This window comes from Podarcis vaucheri (genome assembly GCF_965113315.1).
Source record: "Podarcis vaucheri genome assembly, chromosome: 16".
NCBI lineage: Eukaryota > Metazoa > Chordata > Lepidosauria > Squamata > Lacertidae > Podarcis > Podarcis vaucheri.
In genome coordinates, this window is record NC_138754.1 from 44232129 (window position 1) to 44252871 (window position 20743).

Sequence of the window (20743 nt, forward strand, 5' to 3'; positions counted from 1 at the left end):
TGTTATTGTCAGCCATCTTCCAATGCGCTCCCTAGTGGCCCCCTTTTTCTTTTACAGTATATGACAAATGTTACATTGTGCTGTTTGAGTGACTATAAAATTGTAAAAATCCAATAAAATTATTTTTTAAAAAAACACAGAGTGAGAATCTGCCACCGCCATTCTAACCATCTCAAAGTGATTATTTCATCACCCTCAGCCCTGGAGAAAACCACGGGGCTGTCCAGGCTCCGTGCAATCGGAACTAGACAGTCGATAGCCCTGGTTAGCTCCGCATTCCAGCGGGCCACCAGGGAATCAGCTGAAAGGCCATCAACATGGGATAAAACTTCCCCTACCAGTCTCTGGAAACCATTTGGATCCATTAAGTGGCAGGGGCGGACCATCCAAATTGGTCCCACCTCCCTGCAGAGGGGAAGGGTCACAGAGAAGTCCAGTTGCACCAGGAAGTGATCCAACCATGGCACTTCTTTAGTTTCACTTTTACTCAGTGTCACCCACACCCATAGAGGTGAACACCAGGTCTGAGGCATATCCACGACTATGAGTTGGGCCAAACTTATTCAGGGACAGCCCCATGGAGGTCATGCTTTCCATGAAGTCCCGAGCGGCACCTTGTAAGGTCATGTTGGCATGGATGTTAAAACCCCCTAGAAAAACCAAACTAGATGTCTACAGGAGAACATACGAAATGACCTGAAGCAGCTCGGCCAGGGGATCCTTGGTGCAGTGGGGAGGTCATTACACCAAAAGGAATCCTGTACTGCCCCTATTGCCCAACTTCCAGAGCATGCACTCAGAAAACTGGGTCTTCCCAATAGGTTGTCTGGTGTAAACTAATGACTTCCTAAAAGTTGCTGCAATCCCCCCCCCCGCTCACATGACCTGGGTTGCTGTGCGTAAAAGAAACCTGGTGGACAAGCAGCAGCAAGAACAGACCCATCTGCTTCATCCAACCAAGTCTCTATTACACATGCAAGGTCAGTCCCAAAGTCACCGTCCAGTGGAGTTCCCTGAAGCAGCCAAGCCATGGTTCATCAACAGAGAAAACAGAGAAAACTGAGCAAACAGAGAGTCTCTGGATTGCTTCCCTGTGCCTCTCCACTTGACAAAGAATATGATCCTCACCTGCCCTGAGCCTCATCCATCTGAGTGCCCACAACCTCCTTCCGGACCTAACATGATCTTCATCTGGTCCACTAGTGAGTTGGGCTGTGTTTCCTTGCCTGCTTTAGTTTCCTTGAGTGCACTTTCTGCTGTTTCCAGAGCCTGCCGTATCTGTGGATATGGGGGTACCTCTGGTTCTGGTGATGTGTCTCATCCCCTGGCTCCTGTGAATTGTCCACTAGCCACTCAACATCCTCTGAAACCCCATGAGTACCTCCTAAGTACCCAATCTCCCCTCTTCAGCTGTGCACCAAACATGGCTGCACCCCTCACTGGGATCCGCCTCCCTTTCCTTGGTGTCTTGCCAGCTCATGACACTGGCTTTCTCAGTTGAGCCCCTAAGATCAGCAGATAAGGCTTTGACCTTTATCTGGATCAAGACTTCTTGGAAGTGCACCAGCACTATAGAGGACCATTCCCAGGGAAGTTCTACTCCCTCTTTGAACATCAAGCATAAAATTGATTCCCTGCCCCCAGCAGCATATAGGAGAGGAGCCTGGTTTCCAAGTGGCTTGTCAGATGCTGGAAATAGTAAGTGATGGGACTTTAAAATTATTATGACTGAGGGTTCATACAGATTTCCTTTTGTGCCATGTTTCTAGGCAAAGGTCAGGGCTTTAAGGTGCCATGTCTGAGATTTCCTTGCAAAAACCTGTTCTTTACCGCTGAATAAAGAGCAAATGACAATCTGTAGAAAACCAAAATTGCTGTTTGTTCCAATTCAGCATTAAAGAGCAGGTTTCCACTCTGGATTTTTAAATGTCATGCAAACATATCTTCTTTCTCCGACAATGTATAAATGGACATCCCAAGGGGAGGGTCTGCAAAATGTCTTGGGCTGGCCCTGCAGGGCTGTTTGGGTGAGCAGGTTGCTTTTCCTCCATGTCCTGTGGAGAAATTGTGCAAAGACCCAACATACAAGTTCCCTCTCGCTGCCCCCCCCAGCCCTCCTGTTGGGCACATACCTGCAGCTCTCTGACCTCTCTTGACCCTCTCAGTCTTTCAGCTCGTTCACCTTCCAGGACCTGACAGGCAACATCACCTTTCAAGCGTTCATCTGACAGCTCTGTCGTGAGGTCTATGATCTGAAGTGGGGGGAAGAAATGCAACGGGTCGCATGAGGCAGCTCTGAACTTGCTTCAATCAGGCAAGCAGGGGGGGGGGCGTTGTGCAGTCAAGGGCTCTCTCAAGCATTCCTGGTGTTCAGAAGCACCCAAAATTTAAGCTGCTTTCTTCTTGTTGTATTGCAGGAGATTGGACTGGATGACCCTTTTGGCCCCTTCCATCTCTACGATTCTATGATTCAGTGTCTTTCATTGCTCTTCATTCGACCCCAGCAGAATCCAGAATGAGCTAAGGCTGCAAATGTTCTTTTTCCAGACATAAAAAGTAAAGCCTCCCCAAGGCCAAACCCTTCACGCAAGTCCCACTCTCTCCCCAATGCATTTTCAAGGACCCCAAATGAAGCAATGACAATGAGGAAGCCCCACGTCTGGGTCTCCATTAGGCTCCAGATGCTGCTGACAATATCTAGGGACCCTGGGAACAAGTGAAAATACATTTCCCATGGTTCCCAACATCCCTAGAGCAAACTGGGGAAAGGCAGGTTAGCCCACAATGGCCTTTATGTAAATAAACAAATTAGCATCTATTTCTATAAGTTAGCTTGTGCAAATATTACACAAATTTCTGTGGTGTGTGTGAGTGAGAGGGAGAGAGGGAGGGAGGGAGAGTGTCGTGGGACAGAGAGAGATATGCCTAAGTGAACACCTTAAGTGAACCTGAGTCTGGATGGGTTGAGGTGGAGTGAACTAGGAGAAATCCCTTCTGCAAAATAAATAAATACAGTGGAAAAACGTTATTCAAAAGCATAGACTTCTGCATAATAAATACAGAGCCAGTTGTAACTTCACTTCAGGGTTGCTGCCATCAGGTGGGGTGCCTACTCTTTAGAGCACCACCCCGCTTCCTGGTGAGAACTCATTCTCTCCCAAGTTTCTGGACAGACTTGGAAGGCGGTGGGGTATGAGATTCACTGCTTTGCACTTTGATATTATGGCCAGCCAATTTATTGGAGCTTTCTTGTCCCCCTGTGACATTTGGGAGCACAGGGTTCTCTCTGAAAAGTGTTGCAGCCACTGCTGTGAATATTTGCCCTCCCTTTCTGTGATCCCCATAAGAGTTATCAGTGAGAATGGTTAAGAGCGGTGGACTTGTAATCTGGTGAACCGGGTTCGCGTCTCCACTCCTCCACCTGCAGCTGCTGGGTGACCTTGGGCCAGTCACACTTCTCGGAAGTCTCTCAGCCCCACTCACCTCACAGAGTGTTTGTTGTGGGGGAGGAAGGGAAAGGAGAATGTTAGCTGCTTTGAGACTCCTTGTTGTTGTTTAGTCATTTAGTTGTAAAAGTCCTTTACCTTTACCTTTACAAAACTTTTCAAGCAATTTTCTCTGATATAACGTATTTTTAAAGTTTATGATTACTTTTATACTCCACCTTCCCTTGAAGCAGCTCAAGGCGGCACACACAATTCGCCCTCTCCCTATTTTATCCTCTGCCCCGAGGTCACCCAGTGAGCTTCATGACTGAGCAGGGGCTGCTTGAACCCTGTTTTTCCAAGTCCAAGTCCAGCACTCTAATCATTCCGCTGAGATTTTTAGTATTACTTTCATTAACATATGCATTTAGTATTTTGACAGAGAGCTGTGCTTGGTATGCATATTGTTTCAGGAGCGTAAATTTAGGAAGGTTTACATTTTAATGGAAGCCAAACCAAATATCTTCACCATCCCTAGGGAGTGATTACATTAGAAATGTTCAATCCAAGTTGGTTTTCTTTTCTGCCCCATCATAGTTGCTTTTGGGATTCTAGCTGCTCCCTTCTCTAGCACACCTTCATGGGGACACAGCGTATGGGGCACAGGAAAGGCCATAACTCAGCTGCAGAGCATGTCTTCAGCAAGTCCCTGGTTCAGTCCCTGGTATCCAGGGGGGGCATAGCATGGGGGCTGCTAGGGTGAGCACCCCAGGCCCATGGGGGGGTGCTGCTCATGCCACCCTCCCCAAGCCAGCCCTGTGCCACTTTATGATCAGATCCCAGCCTCCCAAGCAGCTTAGGGAGGGAGGTGTGAGAAGGATGCAACAGCCTGAATTGGGTGTGCTAGGCATCTCCATTTGGCCAAACCGCCCTCATGTGCCCTCCTGACATCACAATGGCTTCAGGAATGGGAGGGTAGATAAAATTCTGACTGTGCCAAAAGGGAGATCAGCGGTTTCAGGCGTGATCACGGAATAGTACTTCCTCCTGAGTTAATAATAATAATAATAATAATAATAATAATAAATATTTATATCCCGCCCTCCCCAGCCGAAGCCGGGCTCAGAGCGGCTAACAACAGTCAACAGTTTTAAACCACGTAAAATGACAGAAATAAGGTGGGTCCTGGAAACATACATACAGTAGTTTTCCAAGTGTCAGAGGCAGAGGCACGAAGTTGCATCTTGAGCATTTGCCAGAAGCTGAGTGTAGACTAATCTATACTGGTGAGTTAAATGTTAAAAATGTGTGGTAAAATGTGACACCAGAGGGTGCTGCAGAGCAGTGATCTGTTGCCAATGAGAAATTGCATTGGGGACTATAGTTTTTTAATAGTGTGTTTTAAATAGCATTTTCCAGATCAGTGTAAATCCAGCCTGTATTACGAAGGTGCTAGATGCACCTCTGTGGGAAGGAGTTCCACAGCCCAGGGTTGCCATGGAGAAATGCACACTAAAAAGCTGCTGAATTTTCATTAGGACTTCTCTTTTTTTTAATGTGAACTGTGCAGTGCTCTGGTTTCACCAGAAGCGGCTTAGTCATGCTGGCCACATGACCCGGAAAAACTGCTCCCTTGGCCAGTAATGTGAACCCCAGAGTCGTTCAAAACTGGACTTAACTGTCAGGGGTGCCTTATCTTTACCTTTTTGTGCAGAACTGAACTTAAGATGAGAAAAGCACAGAATGGACAGAAACTGAAATTGCCAGGGCCATCCATCCCTGCAGGCTCTGCCATCCAAAGTTTGGGAAAACAGAGAAGTAATTATTATGCATGTTGCATTCAACAAGAGGCCTGTCACATTTCGATGTACAACCATGTCAAGCACAGTTTCACTGCTACAACTTGTTCTCCCAAAGGAGGTTGGGAGCCACTGCTGCAGATGAGCCTTTTCAGGTTGATTCAGCAAGTCTCTTCATTTTATTTATTGAATGAGAGCATTTGAACTGGGCTATTCACCCCAAAAAATCTTCCAGAGCAGCTTACACACAACCAGCAAAAACAAGACAGTGCCTGCCTGCAGGCCCAAAACTAAAAAGCAGAAAGGAACAGGGAAGGAAGGCAGGGGAGAATCACTCTCAAACGCCAATTCCTAAACAGTTGTTCTTATAAGGACCAGCTTGAATTATTGTTGTGTGAATTAAGAAAAAAGCAATCTTTGTTTAAACACCTCCAGTGAGGAAGAGTCCACTGCCTTCATTGGAGGTTTTCAAGCCGAGGTTTTAGCTGAGATTCCTGCATTGCAGGGGGTGGACTAGATGATCCTTGGAGTCCCTTCCAACTCTACAAATCCATTATCTTGCAACCAGAAGCAAGGACAGAACCTCACACGGTTTCTATTTCTGACCTTGCTTTCCAGCTGTTCTGTGCTCTGCCGAAGCTCCTGCCGTGAAAGTTCTGAATTTTCCAATTTCTTTCGCAGCAATGCCAACTCCTCCTAAAAATGGGGAGAAAGAAGAAAACACACCCTCTTTGAGCCTTCCTGTGCCCTCCATTTGTTTATAGGCTTTGATTCTGTACTTCTCCCCCTCTCAACTGTAAAATCTTTGAGTGTATGCTACTTTTAGGTAGATACCCCCTTTTGCTTTGCTGTACCTCATGATGTACTTTGATAGTGCAGTATGGATAGAAACTATACATAAACATGAGCACAACAGGGTATGGAAGAATGTGATGCTAGCATCCAATACCAGGATGAAGGTCTACCAGGCTTGTGTGTTGAGCACGTTGCTTTATGGAAGTGCAAAACAAGGATGTGCTCTCACAAGCCCACATTCCCAGCATGTTCACACTCCTGTCTCAGTGATGTCTACACTAGCTTGGTCATATCCACAGAATGGAAGATGTCAGGATCCCCAAGGACGTGCACTATGTGGAGCTGACTTCAGGCACCAGGCCAACTTTGTGTTACAAAGATGTCTGCAAACATGACACGAAGGCTGGCAATATCAACCATGCCATGTGGGAATCCCTTGCAGACAACTGACTGTGCCAGGAGACACACAAACAGGTGACCAGAGGTGGAATAACTGCTGGGAGGAGCCGCAGAGAGAAGAAACGCCATGGTGCATTTGCAGCAGCACAACTGGATGCCTTCATCTGCCCCGGCTGAAACAAAACATGTCTCTCCTGCATTGGTCTCTACAGCCCCAGAAGGCTCTGTAACCTTCTAACAGCTTGATCTCACCCCCCCCCCACCACGGCACCCTGCTCCATTGTCTCCAGAGAGAGACAGAAGCCAGCAGAATACAACATGCATGCATAAATGACAACACTATCCTAGACAATTACGTCCTTGAGCGCCACCAGTTCTACATGCTACATAGTGACAGGATGGTCACAGAATAATTCCCTGATTACTAGTCACCATCACATTATGGAAGGTGTGTGTGTGAGAGAGAGAGAGAGAGAGAGAGCAGTTGTGTGCTTCAATGATCCCTAGTTGTGTGTCTGGGGTGTGTGCAGGTACAACCACAATGTATACTTCAACAGCACCACCAATGCACCCCCACTTCATGCAATGATTCTTGGAGGCGATGGGACCACCAAGCATCAGCCTTGACAGAGAGGTTTTGCACTTGGTGTGAGCAGAAGTTGGCACTGTGACAAAACCCCACAGCGTTGAATGCTCCTGTTCAAGTGTCCAGCCAGCAGCTGTTCCATTCACTTCCCTTCCCATTTTCCATTTCCTTTTCCACAAGAAGTCAGCATTCCATGGTGTCATGTTAGCTACATAAGGAAAACTGAGGTTGCAATGGGTGGATAGCAAGGGTGAGAGTCCTGTGGGCCCCTCCAGGGGCGGCTGGGCCCCAGCTCATCCTCAACAACCAGCCCATTTGGCTGCTGGGAAGTGGGAAGCCATCACCCACTGAAGGGCAAAGTGCTGGGCGGCAGCCACCTACTGCTAAGAGGGGAGAAATTAAATGGGGTGCACTCGGGGACACCACTGAGGCAAAACGTAAACTAGCCCCTGGGGACTCGCCAGTGAGAATCAAGTCCACCTATTCGTTTGCCACATGGGTTCTGTCAGGCTTGGTCTCACCACAATGCGACATTTACAAAATGTTTTAGGTTCAGCAGTTGGCTGGTTGGTCAAATGGCAACAGGTAAGATATTTTGTATTTCAGATTATTTGTATTTCATCAGAACATAAGAACAGTTTGCGGGAACAGGCCAGCATCCTGACCTCAGAGTAGCCACCCAGATGCCTATTATGGGAAACCCCCAAGCAGGACCCAAGGACAAGAGCAGCTCTCTCCTCTCCTGGGGTGTCCAGAAGCATTACTGCTTCCAGCTGTGGAAGCAAAACTGCAATGGGCAGGAGCCAGTGACAGCCCTCACGTTCTTGAACTTGTCTAATCCTTTTTGAAATTGTCTCTTTTGCATCAGCCTGTGACCTGATCCTTCTAACTGAAGTTGCTGCAGATCAAACCTGGGACGTCTGCATGCAAACCTGGGACTTCTGCATCTGCCTGTCACAGATCTATGGGCCCTCTGAGACAGCACCTTTTATGCACTGTTCTAGTAATTACTGAAGTACTGAACATGATGACTTTGGGGTTCTATAATTTCCAGTTCCATATCTCTATTCATTCAATTTCCCCAATAGAGTTGGTGCCGAAAGTATGGAAAAGAATGATATGGACAGTGGCTTTGCTCTGTGGCTCATGGGAGTCCCAGCAGAACCCCTCAGAGGTCTACCTCACCATGTCTGTCCTCACCTGTCCTTCACAGTTGTCACCTACCTCTCTGACTCGGAGCTGACCTTCTGCAAGGCTGCTGCTCAATAGTGGCCGGATGCCACACATCAGTTGCCACCAGGGCCAGCCCTTCACAGCTTGGAAGATGGCCAAGTTCTTCTGGATGCACCGAGCAGCCAAACGCTGAATCTGAAAGGAGAGCAGGAGTCCCCCTCAGAGCCCAGAGGGAGCAAACCATCCCAGGCAGCTGTGGAGAGGGAACTCTACCCTGGGCTAGCCTGGGCACTGGGGCTCAGGTTCAACTACTAAACAGTGGCAGCAAGCATTCCCTCCGCCCAGTCCCACCCCCAACACTGCATGGGGCAGAGAAGAGAGGGGAGATTGTTCTGTCTGAGAAACAGAAATGCTTGTGCTGATGGAGCAAGCATAACAGCACAATTCCTCCCTATTATTTATTTCATAACATTTATACACTGCTTGATTGCTTTTTATAAAAAGCTTGAAGTGATTTACAAAAAGGAGATAACAATGAACTTATCAATAAGAAAAAATAATAGCAATAATTTAGGACTTTCAAAATGTTAAAATAACAGTAGACTTTGTAAACATCTGGGTAGGTTTTCCTAAACAAATATGTTTTTAGCAGGTGCCAAAAAGAGCAGAGCAAAGGCGCCTGCCTGGTAGCACCAGGCAGGGAGTTCCAAAGTGCAGCTGCTGCCACACTAAAAGACAGAGTTCTTATAAATGCAGAACAGGGATTATGGGGCACCCAGAACAATGCCAATTCTGCAGATGAAAGCAGTTGAGTGGGTGCATCTGGCAGCTAAACTGATCCCAAGTTGTTAAGGACTTTATGTAGTAACAGTAACACCATGAACTTGGCCCACTAGCAAATGGGCAACCAGTGCAGACCTCTGAGCACAGGAATGATATGCTGACAAGGCCTCCCTCCTCTCCGCAATCGTGCTGTAGCCAACTGCAGCTTCCAAAGCAAGCGCAAGGGAAGCCCCTGAAGTAACTGACGCAGATGGCCTTCACAGGTGATGGATGCTATTTCATTAGGGAGCCTTAAGCTAGGGTTCCCGTATTTCAAAAATTGATTTTTTAATTTTTTTTGCCCAAAGTTGTTTACGACAGCAGAATCACAGCTATAAAGAAGCTGTGGTGGTGGATTTGCTCAGCAGCATCCCAAGAGATGTTAACATTTACCATGACAACAACCCCTGGCTTTGCTAATCTTCAAAGAAGAGGTTACCTTTAATTTCTTATATTTCTGACGGGAGAGAAACCCCTTGCAAGCTGCTTGGAGGAAAATCAGATTCTGAGACACCAGTTTTTCCCTCTGCTTTTCTAGCCTAGAGAGGACTCCAGCTTTCAGGAACACCTGCCCAGAAAGAGAGAGAGAGAAAATCAAGCCACAGGATCCGAGCAGGATAAAAGTCGGGGATGCCAAAGGGACAATTCAAAAGCTGTCATTCATCACAGGGTGAGCTCAGGACCCCCGTTGAGGACCCCCGTTGACTTCCCCTGTACCTGAGTGCGACCCACAGCAATGGTCTTCTTCTCCAAATTGAGGGCCTGGATGAGCTCCTCCAGAGCCTGAAGAGAAAGGGAGAAGACATAGGAATGAAACTCTCCACATCTCCTTTTCTACCCAATAAGCAGAAGCTGGGGGGGAGAGAATGGGGGCTTGTCCCCCATTATTGATATCTGCATTATCCAAAACCCCTTGCAACCGTCCAGTGAGCCCCAGAAGTCTATGACAGAAGTCAAATCAAACACCAACAGAGCCAAAGATTTCTGTAGGTAAGAAAGGGATTGAACACGGGTCTTCAAGAACAGACCACTTAAAACATAATAGTTAAAACACATCAAAACACATTTAGAATCAGCAATTAAAATGCAGTTTGACCTTACAGATGCTCAGTGTTCAGGACTGTCTGCACCTCAGTTTCCAAAGTCCTGTCTGGACAGGAAGGCCTTAGCCTGCTGGCAGAAGGATGAGAAACTGGGAGCCTGTCTAGCTTTTCTTGGGATGGGATTCCACAGCATGGAAGCGGCCACAGGAAAGGCTTGCTCTCACCGTGCCTCTGATGTGATGGGACCAAGGGAATTCTGACATTCGTGGGACCAACATGACTATCTTGCCTGCCTTATGTAACCAGCCCAACCCACCAACAGCCTGGCAAAACTTCCAATGAAAGAATAAAACTAAGAATAGGGACAAGCTGCATTCCTCCACCCATACCCTTGATTTCCCCGCAGCACCAAGTAACAACACTGACCTTTTCTGACTGTCAAGATTTTCTTTTTGAAACCTGAAGTCTTAACTGAAATGCACATGCACAGCCTTTGTTGCCCCATGCAGTGCTCTCTCATGCTCTCTCTCTCTCACACACACACATCTGCAATTCAGCTCCCAGCTGTGTGATGCCCCCTGAATACACATCAGAAAGAGCAGTTGGTTCACACACAGCCTCATTGCAATTGGGATTTGTAAGCGGGGGAAGAATCTGTGAAGGAGCTTGCAAAATCCCTCAGAAAATTAGGAGAAGGAGATCAATTTTCCACAGAGGCTTCCATTATTCAGAAGCAGGGGGGGGGCTGAATTTTCAAGAATTTAGCCACTGTTCTTCATCCCTCCTCTTCTTCTTTGTAAGTGGCTGTTTGCTTATATTATAGCCTCTGATCTCTCTGGAGAAATGTATTTTTTGACAGCCACTTGATTATTAATGTCACCTAGTAGTATCAGTTAACACAGAAATAATAAATAATAATAATAGAAGTTAATTCATTCTCGTTTATTTAATCAATTTTGTCTGATTTAATCAGTATAATTGGGAAGGGAGTTGAATTAATAGAATTTGGAATTACTTTAATCTTACATGAAATTTTTAGCTTGTAATTTGTCTGCAATTAATCTAACTATACAATTTGTATTTTCTGATTCTCCTTTTCAGTTATCTTTTCAGTGATTTCTCCCCCATATTAATATATATTACTTTCTTTTTTGAGTACAGATATATTTTTCCTCCCCCCCCCTTTTAAGGGATTTATGTTAACAGGTTCTTAATATTCTAACAGATGGTTTCATTATGTCTGTTTATATGGTCTTCCTTATATAACAATCTCTTTTTCTTCCCATTTATTCTTTCTTTTTTATTAGATAGGCACCTTCATAACACAATGATGAGCCAATGCTATTACACCTATAATAGCATGTAAATAATAATATTTCAGGTGAATGATGATATGGAAGCACATTTCTGAACCTTTATATAACAAGCAATATTTGTTTATTATTGTTATTGTTATAATCAGCAGCAGCAGCAGCAAAAACAGCAGCAACTTAGCCGAAATATATTAATATTTCTAAAGTGCCTCTGCTGCCTGTGGTGTCTTTGCTCATCCTCCGCCCATGGCTCACCTTATTTTCATCTGTCATCTCATAGGCTGAGCTGTATTTTTTCATCATTGGCTGAGCCAGGATCTGGAACTGGTGTCGGAACTGCATGCGCACCATACGATCCGCGTACCCTGCAAGGCAACCAAAAGGGGCATTTGCTGAGGGGCTGAGCAGATTTGGCAAAGGAGAGCCTGGTTCCTCCCAAGGCTCACTCAGTTGCCAGAGGATAAGAAGCCACTGAGGCCACCTCCCAAAGACGGGCAAATCCATCTGTTTCTCTTTCAGTTTCTCATTTTTATAATCTTAAATTCAGTTTGCCACATTCCCACATCAGTTTGCAATTTTAATTTTTAAAAAGTCTCCCTCCAAATTTGAGAGTGTATCTTTCCTAAAGTGCATATTTTCATATGCTGTTTGGCCTTCTGTTCATATACATTTTTGCAAGTAATTTCCCCCAGCATAATGCATTTTCTACATTATTGTCACTAGGGTTTTCATTTTTTTACGCACAGGTATCCCTAATATGTTCATGTTTCATTATCAGGAACCCCTGGCAACCTTCTGGGAAGCCCCAGGAGCCTGTGACATGCACTCAGATCAAACACCAACAGTCTCAAATAGTTCCACAACTAAGTAAGGATTTGAATGTGGGTCTTCCACACTGCCACCAGCAACTAGTTCTCTGACTGCCTTGCTTATCCAAACCAACCCACCAGAAACCTGGCAAATCCTCAAGACCTAACAAATCCCTTTTAAAAGAAATTATTTAGAAACTATATTATAAAAATATTTGTTGGAAATGTAAAGAACATTAAGGGACATTTTATCATGCTTGGTGGACACATAAAAAAGCAAAAAAAAAATAAATAGATAGAAATACATACAGTGGTACCTCGCAAGACGAATGCCTCGCAAGACGAAAAATGCGCAAGACGAAAGAGTTTTCCGTTTTTTGAGTCGTTCCGCAAGACGAATTTCCCTATGGGCTTGCTTCGCAAGACGAAACGTCTTGCGAGTTCTTGCAAGTTTGTTTCCTTTTTGTTAAAGCCGCTAAGCCGTTAATAGCCGCTAAGCCGTTAATAGCCGCTAAGCCGCTAATAGCCGCTAAGCCGCTAATAGCCGTGCTTTGCAAGATGAAAAAAAAGCAAGACGAAGAGACTTGCGGAACGGATTAATTTCGTCTTGCGAGGCACCACTGTACACTGATATGGAGAACATTGAAGATTAATTATCAACTGGAGCCAGAACTCTGTCTGCTGCGACTTATGGATATACAGTTACAAAAGGAATATGGAACTTTGTTTCAGTATATGATCACAGCTGCGAAACTTTTACAGGCACCAAGCTAGAAGGACCCATCATTTCCAACAATGGAAGAATGACTGTTAAAACTAAGAGACTTCGCTGAGATGACGAAAATGACATGTTTAATCAGAGAAAAGCCATTATTAACGTTTGTTAAAGACTGGAAACCTGTCATAGACTTTTTGCATGAAAAAGAAAAAGAAATAATGATATTTGGATTTGAGGATTGAACATAATATTTGTGTATAGAAAGTGGCTTTGTTGGGTGTTGTATTGGATTGGACAAAGTGAATACTGTTTTTATATAGCAGAAGTACTTTACTTTCTAAATCTTATTTTTCTATCTTTTTCTTTTAACCTCCTTTCTATTCTTTTCCTTTCCTTTTCTTTTTTTCTTTCTCTCTCCTCCCCTTTTTATGTTTTCACTGTATCTATATAAAAGTCTTAGTTTGGTTTAAAAGGGGGGGGAGATATTAAGTTTTTTATTTTTCTCTATAAACCTTAATAAAATTTATTACAAGAAAACAAAAGAAAAGACCTCACACATCTGATGAAAACATAAAACTGAGAGCAAAGATGAACCGTCTCCTTTCCATGCTCCTTCTCTCTTCCCTGCAGTGCAGTGTGATGAAACTGGTGCAGCAAGCACCTCTTTAAAGTAAGTTGACTTCACCACCACTCAGCTGATCCTGGAACTTTGACAGGTGTCAATCACCCAGTGCCATCAGTCCCACCCACCTGCCAAGGTTGGGTCACAAGGAGATGGGGTACTTAGGAATCCAGCCCACTGGCTGGATCCAATTCTCTACTCATGCTATAGCCCTCCAACTTGCATCATTCCTGCCCACAGGCCATGCTGGTTGGGGCTGATGAGAGACGGGAGTCTAACAACATCCAGAGGGCAGCAGGTTCTCCTGCCCTGCTGCAGAGGAGCTGTAACACTCCCTGCACCGAGTCAAGCACCCTAAGAACATAAACAGAGTCTGGCTTCTAGGTCAAGCAAAAGGCAGCCCATCTAGTCCAGCATCCTGTTCTCACAGTGGCCAACCACTGGCCTCAACGGGAAATCTGTAAGCAGGATCCATGCACAACATCCCTCTCCCCTCCTGTGGCTTCCAGAAACTGGCATTCAGAAGCATTACAACCTCCAACTGTGGAGGCAGAGCAGAGCCCTCCTGGCTAGGAGCCCTTGATAGCCCTCTCCTCCTCCATGAAATTGACTAATTCTCTTCTAAAGCCATCTGGACTGGTGGCCATCACTGCCTCCTGTGGGAGGAAGGTCTGTAGTTTAACTATGTGCTGCATGAAGAAGGACTTTCTTTCATCTGTCCTGAGTCCTCCAACATTCAGCTTCTTTGGATGTCCATGTGTTCAAGTGTTATGAGAGAGTGGAGAAAATTATTCTTCATCCACTTTTTCCATGCCATGCCTCTTTTTATAAATGTCTACCCAGTGAGTAGATGCAGGATGCCCAGCCATTCCATGCAACAGAAACCCTCCTGCACCTATCCTGCTGAGCCGTAATGCATCCAATATCTGGCCCCCGGAGAGCTGGGCTCGAAGGGCGGAGATGTCCCATCCTGCTGCTGTTCCCCCTGGCATCAGACAGGACTGCAGAACGGTGCCTCCTTCTCTGTCCATTTCTGTTCTCGCAATGAGGCAATGGACAAAATGAATCTGGGATCTCTTCACTAGGTTGATGAGAGAATCCTACGGAAGTGGAGAAAAACACAAAGGAATTGAGTTCCTGATCTTCTGCTTGAAGATTATAGACCACATTCACACCATACAAAAGTTGTTATTCCAGAGTTACAATTTCCAGAGAGGGTCAATGATCAATCCCTCTTCACAGGGAACTCTGGACAGTCAACCTCTTTTTCACTTCTCTCTCTTACTCTCTCATCCACCCACCCACTTTTTGCATCTGATTGCAAAGTGCAGGTTTGAATCCCCACTCCGCCATGGAGCTCCCTGGGCCAGACACTCACTCACTCGCAGCCTAAGCCACCTCACAGGGTTTTTGTGAGGATAAGATGCAGCGGGAAGAAGCAAGTATATTACATGTGCCTTGAGCTCCTTGGAAGAAGGAAGGCGGGATATAAATGCAATCAATCAATAAAATAAACAGGGACAAAAAGCATCATAATGTAGCAAAAAAGTTTCAAATAAAAGCCAACCACACAAATAATAATAAAATCAGCCAGAGCAGCAATAAAAACCACATAGATAACATTCTTAAGGCCACTGTTCACAGAAAAAGCGGCATCAAGTAAATGGAACTGCTAAGCATCTAGAAACACTCAAATAGAAAAATATTTGTTTTCTGCCTTGTCAATCAGACTCTCAAGTTGCTAATGCTGTTGTTGTTTTTTTAAAAAACATTGGAGAAATAATAAAAACCTAACACTCTTAACGTTACTTGGTTTTCCCTGGTGGGGTTTCAAAAGCTGCCTCCATCCTCTCTTACAAACCGTTGTGCAAAATACTCTTTAAAAAAATCATAGAACAGGAAAAGCTCACTAACTGAACACTCCCTGGAAAAATACCAAGGATCACATCCAAAATACCGTATTTACTTGAGTCTAATGTGCCAACGAATCTAATGCGCACCTCAATTTTCAGAACCTTGAAACCAAAAAAAGTATTTGCTAGTGAATGTCAATGTGCCATCAAATCTAATGGCATCTTAATTTTCACAGTGTAATTTGGCCAATAAAGGTGAGCATTAGATTTGAGTAAATATGGTATGTACAACAACTTTCTGTTTCCGTGCGCTGCTCTTAGTCATGCTGGCCCTGGCCACATGACCCGGAAGCTGTATGCCGGCTCCCTTGGCCAATAAAGCGAGATGAGCGCCGCAACCCCAGAGTCAGCCACGACTGGACCTAATGGTCAGGGGTCCCTTTACCTTTACAACAACTTTCACCACGTGGTGCCCTCCAGAGGTTTGTCAGCACAGCTGTATGATGCTGAGGCTGATGGAAGTTCGAGTAAGAAAATATGGAAGGCCCCAGGTTGGGGGAGGATAAATGTATTGGTTTGATTGCAGATCCCAAATCTGTGATCCACTGTGTGTGGGGTTAGAATCTATGAGAGGAAACCTGCTGAACCAGTCATAGTAGTTCCTCGGTTAAAGTAAGGCCCTTGGCTGGCCAGTTAAGTACTGTCATTTACTTGCCCAAAGTGATTGCTCTATTGCCATAGAGGAAAATGGGCAGGCCTTTCCCACCTCATTTGGCTGGATGCCACATCATCCTTGTGGGGAGAACAATAAGCCAAGACGTGTGGGGTGGGGGGAAGAGTTTTGGCTCATGCTGGAAATTGGAGATTCAAAGCTGTGGGTTTGGGGGTCCCCTGGAACCCTATGGGGAAACAAAATCTGTTGGGGAGTTAACACTCTGAACCCATGCATCCTGTGCTCAGGTGTATACATGTGAAAATAAAGCCCTATAGCCTAAAGACTTTCACACTGACATGGCTGAACTTCATTCCAAGGAAACCAAACCCCGGGAAAGTGCAGGCACCCCTGGAGCCTCATGCCACTTGGGGACTGGGGGGCATACAACAGCATAATAACTGAATAACTTAAAGCAAAACTGGACTTGATGCATAAAAAAGTCCTGGGCCCCTCTGCCAGTTCTAGGCAACCCTTTCGCTCACCAGCTGAAGCTTGATCTGAGCACACACAGACTTCTTCTTCACAGCTGCAAAGCTGCTAGTGAAAGTCTTCCTCACGCAGCCAACTCGCTGCAGTGCTTGCTGGGAGTTCCCCTCCAGCCCCGCAACAGACCGGCATATCAGGGGCACTTTGGACCGCAACAGAAACAGTTTCTTCAGAGGGTCTCTGTGGAGAGGGAAATGCATCACCCAACCTTAAGAGCTGCCCTTGTATGATATAAGATGAGCCTTGGTTAGTGTGTGCAAGGGAGGGAGGGAGATTCTTGTGCATCTCCAAAATAGGATTGCAAGGTCAGAAGCATCCCAGAGCCTGAGATTTCAGGGCCCAAACCTGAGACCAAGGGGCAGCCCCTAGCAATGTCACAAGAGTGATGTCATTATACATGACCCATTAATCATTTAAGAAGACCGTCCAGGAGTTGCTGTGGGCAGCAGAGGCAGCAGGGATCAGCTCCTGCTGCTCCTCTCCACACGCCCCAGTCACTTAGAATCAAATTGTAGAGTTGGAAGAGATTCCAAGGGTCATCTGGGCCAACCCCCTGAGATGCAGGAACTCAGCTAAAGCACCCCAGACACTTGGCCATCCAGCCTCTGCTTAAAAACCTCCATTGCCCATTCCACTGTCAAACAGCTCTTACCGTCAGAAGGTTTACCGTATTTTTCACTCCATAGGATGCACCCGACCATAGGACGCACCTTGTTTTAGAGGGGGAGAACAAGAAAAAAAAATCTTCCCCTGTCTGCCCAGCGCAGAAAGTGCCGTTCAAGGTGCCTTCAGGTGGCTACCTTGGAAGCCTGGAGAGCGAGAGGGGTCGGTGCACACCGACCCCTCTCGCTCTCCAGGCTTCAGTGAAGGCAACCCAAAGCCTCCGGAGCGCGGCAGGAGTTCCCGCTGCGCTCTGGAGGCTTCGGGTTCCTTTTGACCTGCTCTTTGGGGCTGGTGGGGGGAACCCCACCAGCCCCAAAGAGCAGGTCGGGGAGCAGCGGAAAGGCGCGCAGGCAGAAGAGGCTTCTGCCATAGCCGTGCGCAACCTCTCCAGTTGGGAGAGGCTGTGTGGGGCTAAAGAGGAAGCCAACCATAAATGAAATTTAACTTAAACATTAACATCCTTAGATCTTCACCTTATGGAATTAATATTCCTAGCTGGTTCCCAGCCAACCATAAATGTACATTTTTAAGCCTCTTCTTCTTCTTCTTCCTCTTCCTCTTCCTCCTCCTCCTCCTCCTTTTTTGGGATTAATGGGAGGAGGACCAGGGGCCACAGGCTGCCTTCTGAAAGCAAATCACTTTCCCCTCCAATCATGGAGCTTTCAAATCCCCAGGGGATGTTCCAATTCCAATTAAAGTTCTATTGTTCATTAAGGGAAGGAAGGCAACCAGTGCAGAGAAAGGGGAGAAAGTGCTAAATGGGCAGAGATGCAGAACTAATTTTGCAGATATTAATTAAATTAAATTTTAAAATGTTCTAAGCTGTTTGGCTGAGGTGTCCTCACCCTACCCACCACCCTCCAAAAATTAAGTGACTCTGCCTCAGTTTACCTTGCAAAGGTGCTTCTTCTCCCTCTGGTGCAACATCACCTCCCCCATTTTTCCTGACTGCTCCCTTAGAGATGGGATTCTCTGTGGCCTCCTGAGGAGACCTGCATTGGCTTCCAGTACGTTTCCAAGCACAATTCCAAGTGTTGGTGCTGACCTTTAAAGCCCTAAACGGCCTCGGCCCAGTATACCTGGGCCTCCACCCCCATTGTTCTATCCGGACACTGAGGTCCAGCTCCGAGGGCCTTCTGGCGGTTCCCTCGCTGCGAGAAGCGAAGTTACAGGGAACAAGGCAGAGGGCCTTCTCGGTGGTGGTGCCCACCCTGTGGAACGCCCTCCCACCAGATGTCAAGGAAATAAGCAACTATCCTACTTTTAAAAGACATCTGAAGGCAGCCCTGTTTAGGGAAGTTTTTAACATTCAATGCTGTATTGTGTTTTTAATAATCAACTGAGAGCCACCCAGAGTGGCTGGGGAAACCCAGGCAGATGGGTGGGGTATAAATAATAAATTATTATTATTATTATTATTATTATTATTATTATTATTATTATTATTATTATTATTATTATTATTATTATTTTATTATTATTATTATTATTATTATTACTTGTAAATAAAAGACTATTTTTTCTGCTTGCTTTTACCAAGTCATTCATATAATTTAACAAAAAACTGGGGTCTTGTGGGATTGCATCTCCTAATATATTTTCCACTTGGTACTTAAATTAAATTCCAATACCTTTTTTGCTAGTTAACAACCCCACCACACATGATAGCCATCTCCCTCTTGCTCTGGGGCATTTCCAACACATAGCTGAATAAGTTCCACTTATTTTTGAATCATGGTGATGGGAGACTGCCATGTCATCATAACTTAATAGCAGTTTCCACTTGTGTTCCTATCCTTGTGTGGGCCTTCAATTCTCCCCGATGCTGATCCCTTTTAAAACCAGCCATCAGCACACCACTGGGCATTGAATTTAATCAATTAATTCTGAAGCACAATATGAACGACTGCATCTCCTCCCTCTTAGCTTTATTGGGTGAGGAGTTCAAATTCCAATATCAAGTGATAAATAAATTGCATGAAATAAAACTAAACAGATAAACTTCCCCCAGGACCTGAGGTTGGCGCTGCCTCTGGCATGGAATTCTGCATGCAGAAGAACTTACATTTTCGACTCCTGCAGGACTTGGATGGCATTCTGCACTGAGAGGTTCCACTTGGCTTTGTTCACCCAGCCAGTGGCATCATAGCGGACGGGGTCTTGGCCGAGCTGGTGGGCGATCTCAAACTGCAGGGCCTGCTCACACTTGCGCAGGGATCCCTGTCCTGCAGTGAAGAGACATTGACGAAATAGGAGAGGGTTACTGAAGTGGGAGGAAAGGGAATGAGCAAATGGCAGGTGCAGGCCAGGGGAGGGGTAAAAGGACTTTCCAAGGAATGGCAAGGGAAATCTCCAAAATGGTGTGAATGAGTGACCTGGGTGAAATCTTGCCTTGCACCACTTGGGAGCTCTCAGCAAGGGTTAGAATCCACACAGGGAGCCCCATTGTCCCTTAAAACATGAAAGGTCATTTCTGAAAAGGTCAGCTAAAATGATTGAGGGGGTAGAGCAACTCCCCTATGAAGAAAGGTTACAGTGTTCGGAACATTTTAGCTTTGAGAAAAGAGGAGTAAAAGGTAACATGATAGAAGTGTATAACATTATGCCTGGCAAGCAGAAAGTGGATACAGAAAAGCTTTCCACCCTCTCTCATAACTCTAGAAATCAAGGACATCCAACAAAGCTGAATGCTGGAAGATTCAGGACACATAAAACAGGCCTCTGGTCTCCTTGGGTGTAGCAGCAGAGGTGGTGAATGGAGGACAAAGGGCACTTCACCAAGTCCAGCTTTGAAAGGTCTTGACCCCACCCTCCCATGAGTCTTGACTGACAGGCGGTTGTATCCAGCCAATCATGTGACCAGGAAGACGCCCTGATGCCAATAGGTGGGAGATGGGCAACCCAAGGGTCAATGGGCCAGAGACAGTCCCATTTGCAGACAGTGGAGCCTTGGATGGAGGCTGAGCAGTCTTAAAGAGCCAGGCTGTGGACAGACCTGTACCAACCCAGCCACATAATGTCCCCAACCCCATGTCAACAGGAGCTGAGGGCCCCTCCATTTTACCTTCATTGATCGGGCCCTCCTTCACAAAGTAAGAGCACAGACGGTTGAGCGCAGTGCTGTCACTGGAGCCTTGGATCAAGGCCTCCTCATCCAGAATCCAGAACAGGCCCTTGGGGTCTTCTGCCTGGCCCCCAGGGGTGGCATGGACCTAGAGGGGCAGGAGAAACAGACCAGCTATTGTAAGGGAATATTGCTGAGGTCACTGGACTTCCCCTGGCGCCCATGAAGCACCTGAAGCCTCCCCACCCATACTTCTTGTGAGGGGTGAGGGTGGTTGCCTTTCCCGCCTGCTTGAAAAGCCCCTAGAGGAAAAGGAAGAAGCTGGAAGTGTGCTGCTCTTTCCAGCTTCTGATTTTAGTTCTATGTGCTTTTCACAGCTCAGGTGAGCATTGAAACAGATAGCAGAGCATCCATGAAGGTTGGAAGGAAAGGGATCTGGGAGAAAGAAAGTGGGGTGA

General features: G+C 46.0%; 1 protein-coding gene across 1 annotated transcript in view; it reads right to left on the minus strand.

Annotated features, from left to right (window-relative positions):
* Positions 1–20743, minus strand: part of MYO18B (myosin XVIIIB) — a 330944-nt gene that overhangs the window by 168626 nt on the left and 141575 nt on the right. Inside the window, exons 17-26 of the mRNA XM_082204380.1 lie at positions 20286–20433; positions 19287–19446; positions 16555–16738; positions 14400–14604; positions 11611–11720; positions 9717–9782; positions 9439–9567; positions 8229–8372; positions 5831–5920; positions 2133–2252 (exon numbers count right to left, since the gene is read on the minus strand). Of these exons, the coding sequence (XP_082060506.1) occupies positions 2133–2252; positions 5831–5920; positions 8229–8372; positions 9439–9567; positions 9717–9782; positions 11611–11720; positions 14400–14604; positions 16555–16738; positions 19287–19446; positions 20286–20433 (1356 nt within the window). The remainder of the gene's footprint in view (positions 1–2132; positions 2253–5830; positions 5921–8228; positions 8373–9438; positions 9568–9716; positions 9783–11610; positions 11721–14399; positions 14605–16554; positions 16739–19286; positions 19447–20285; positions 20434–20743) is intronic.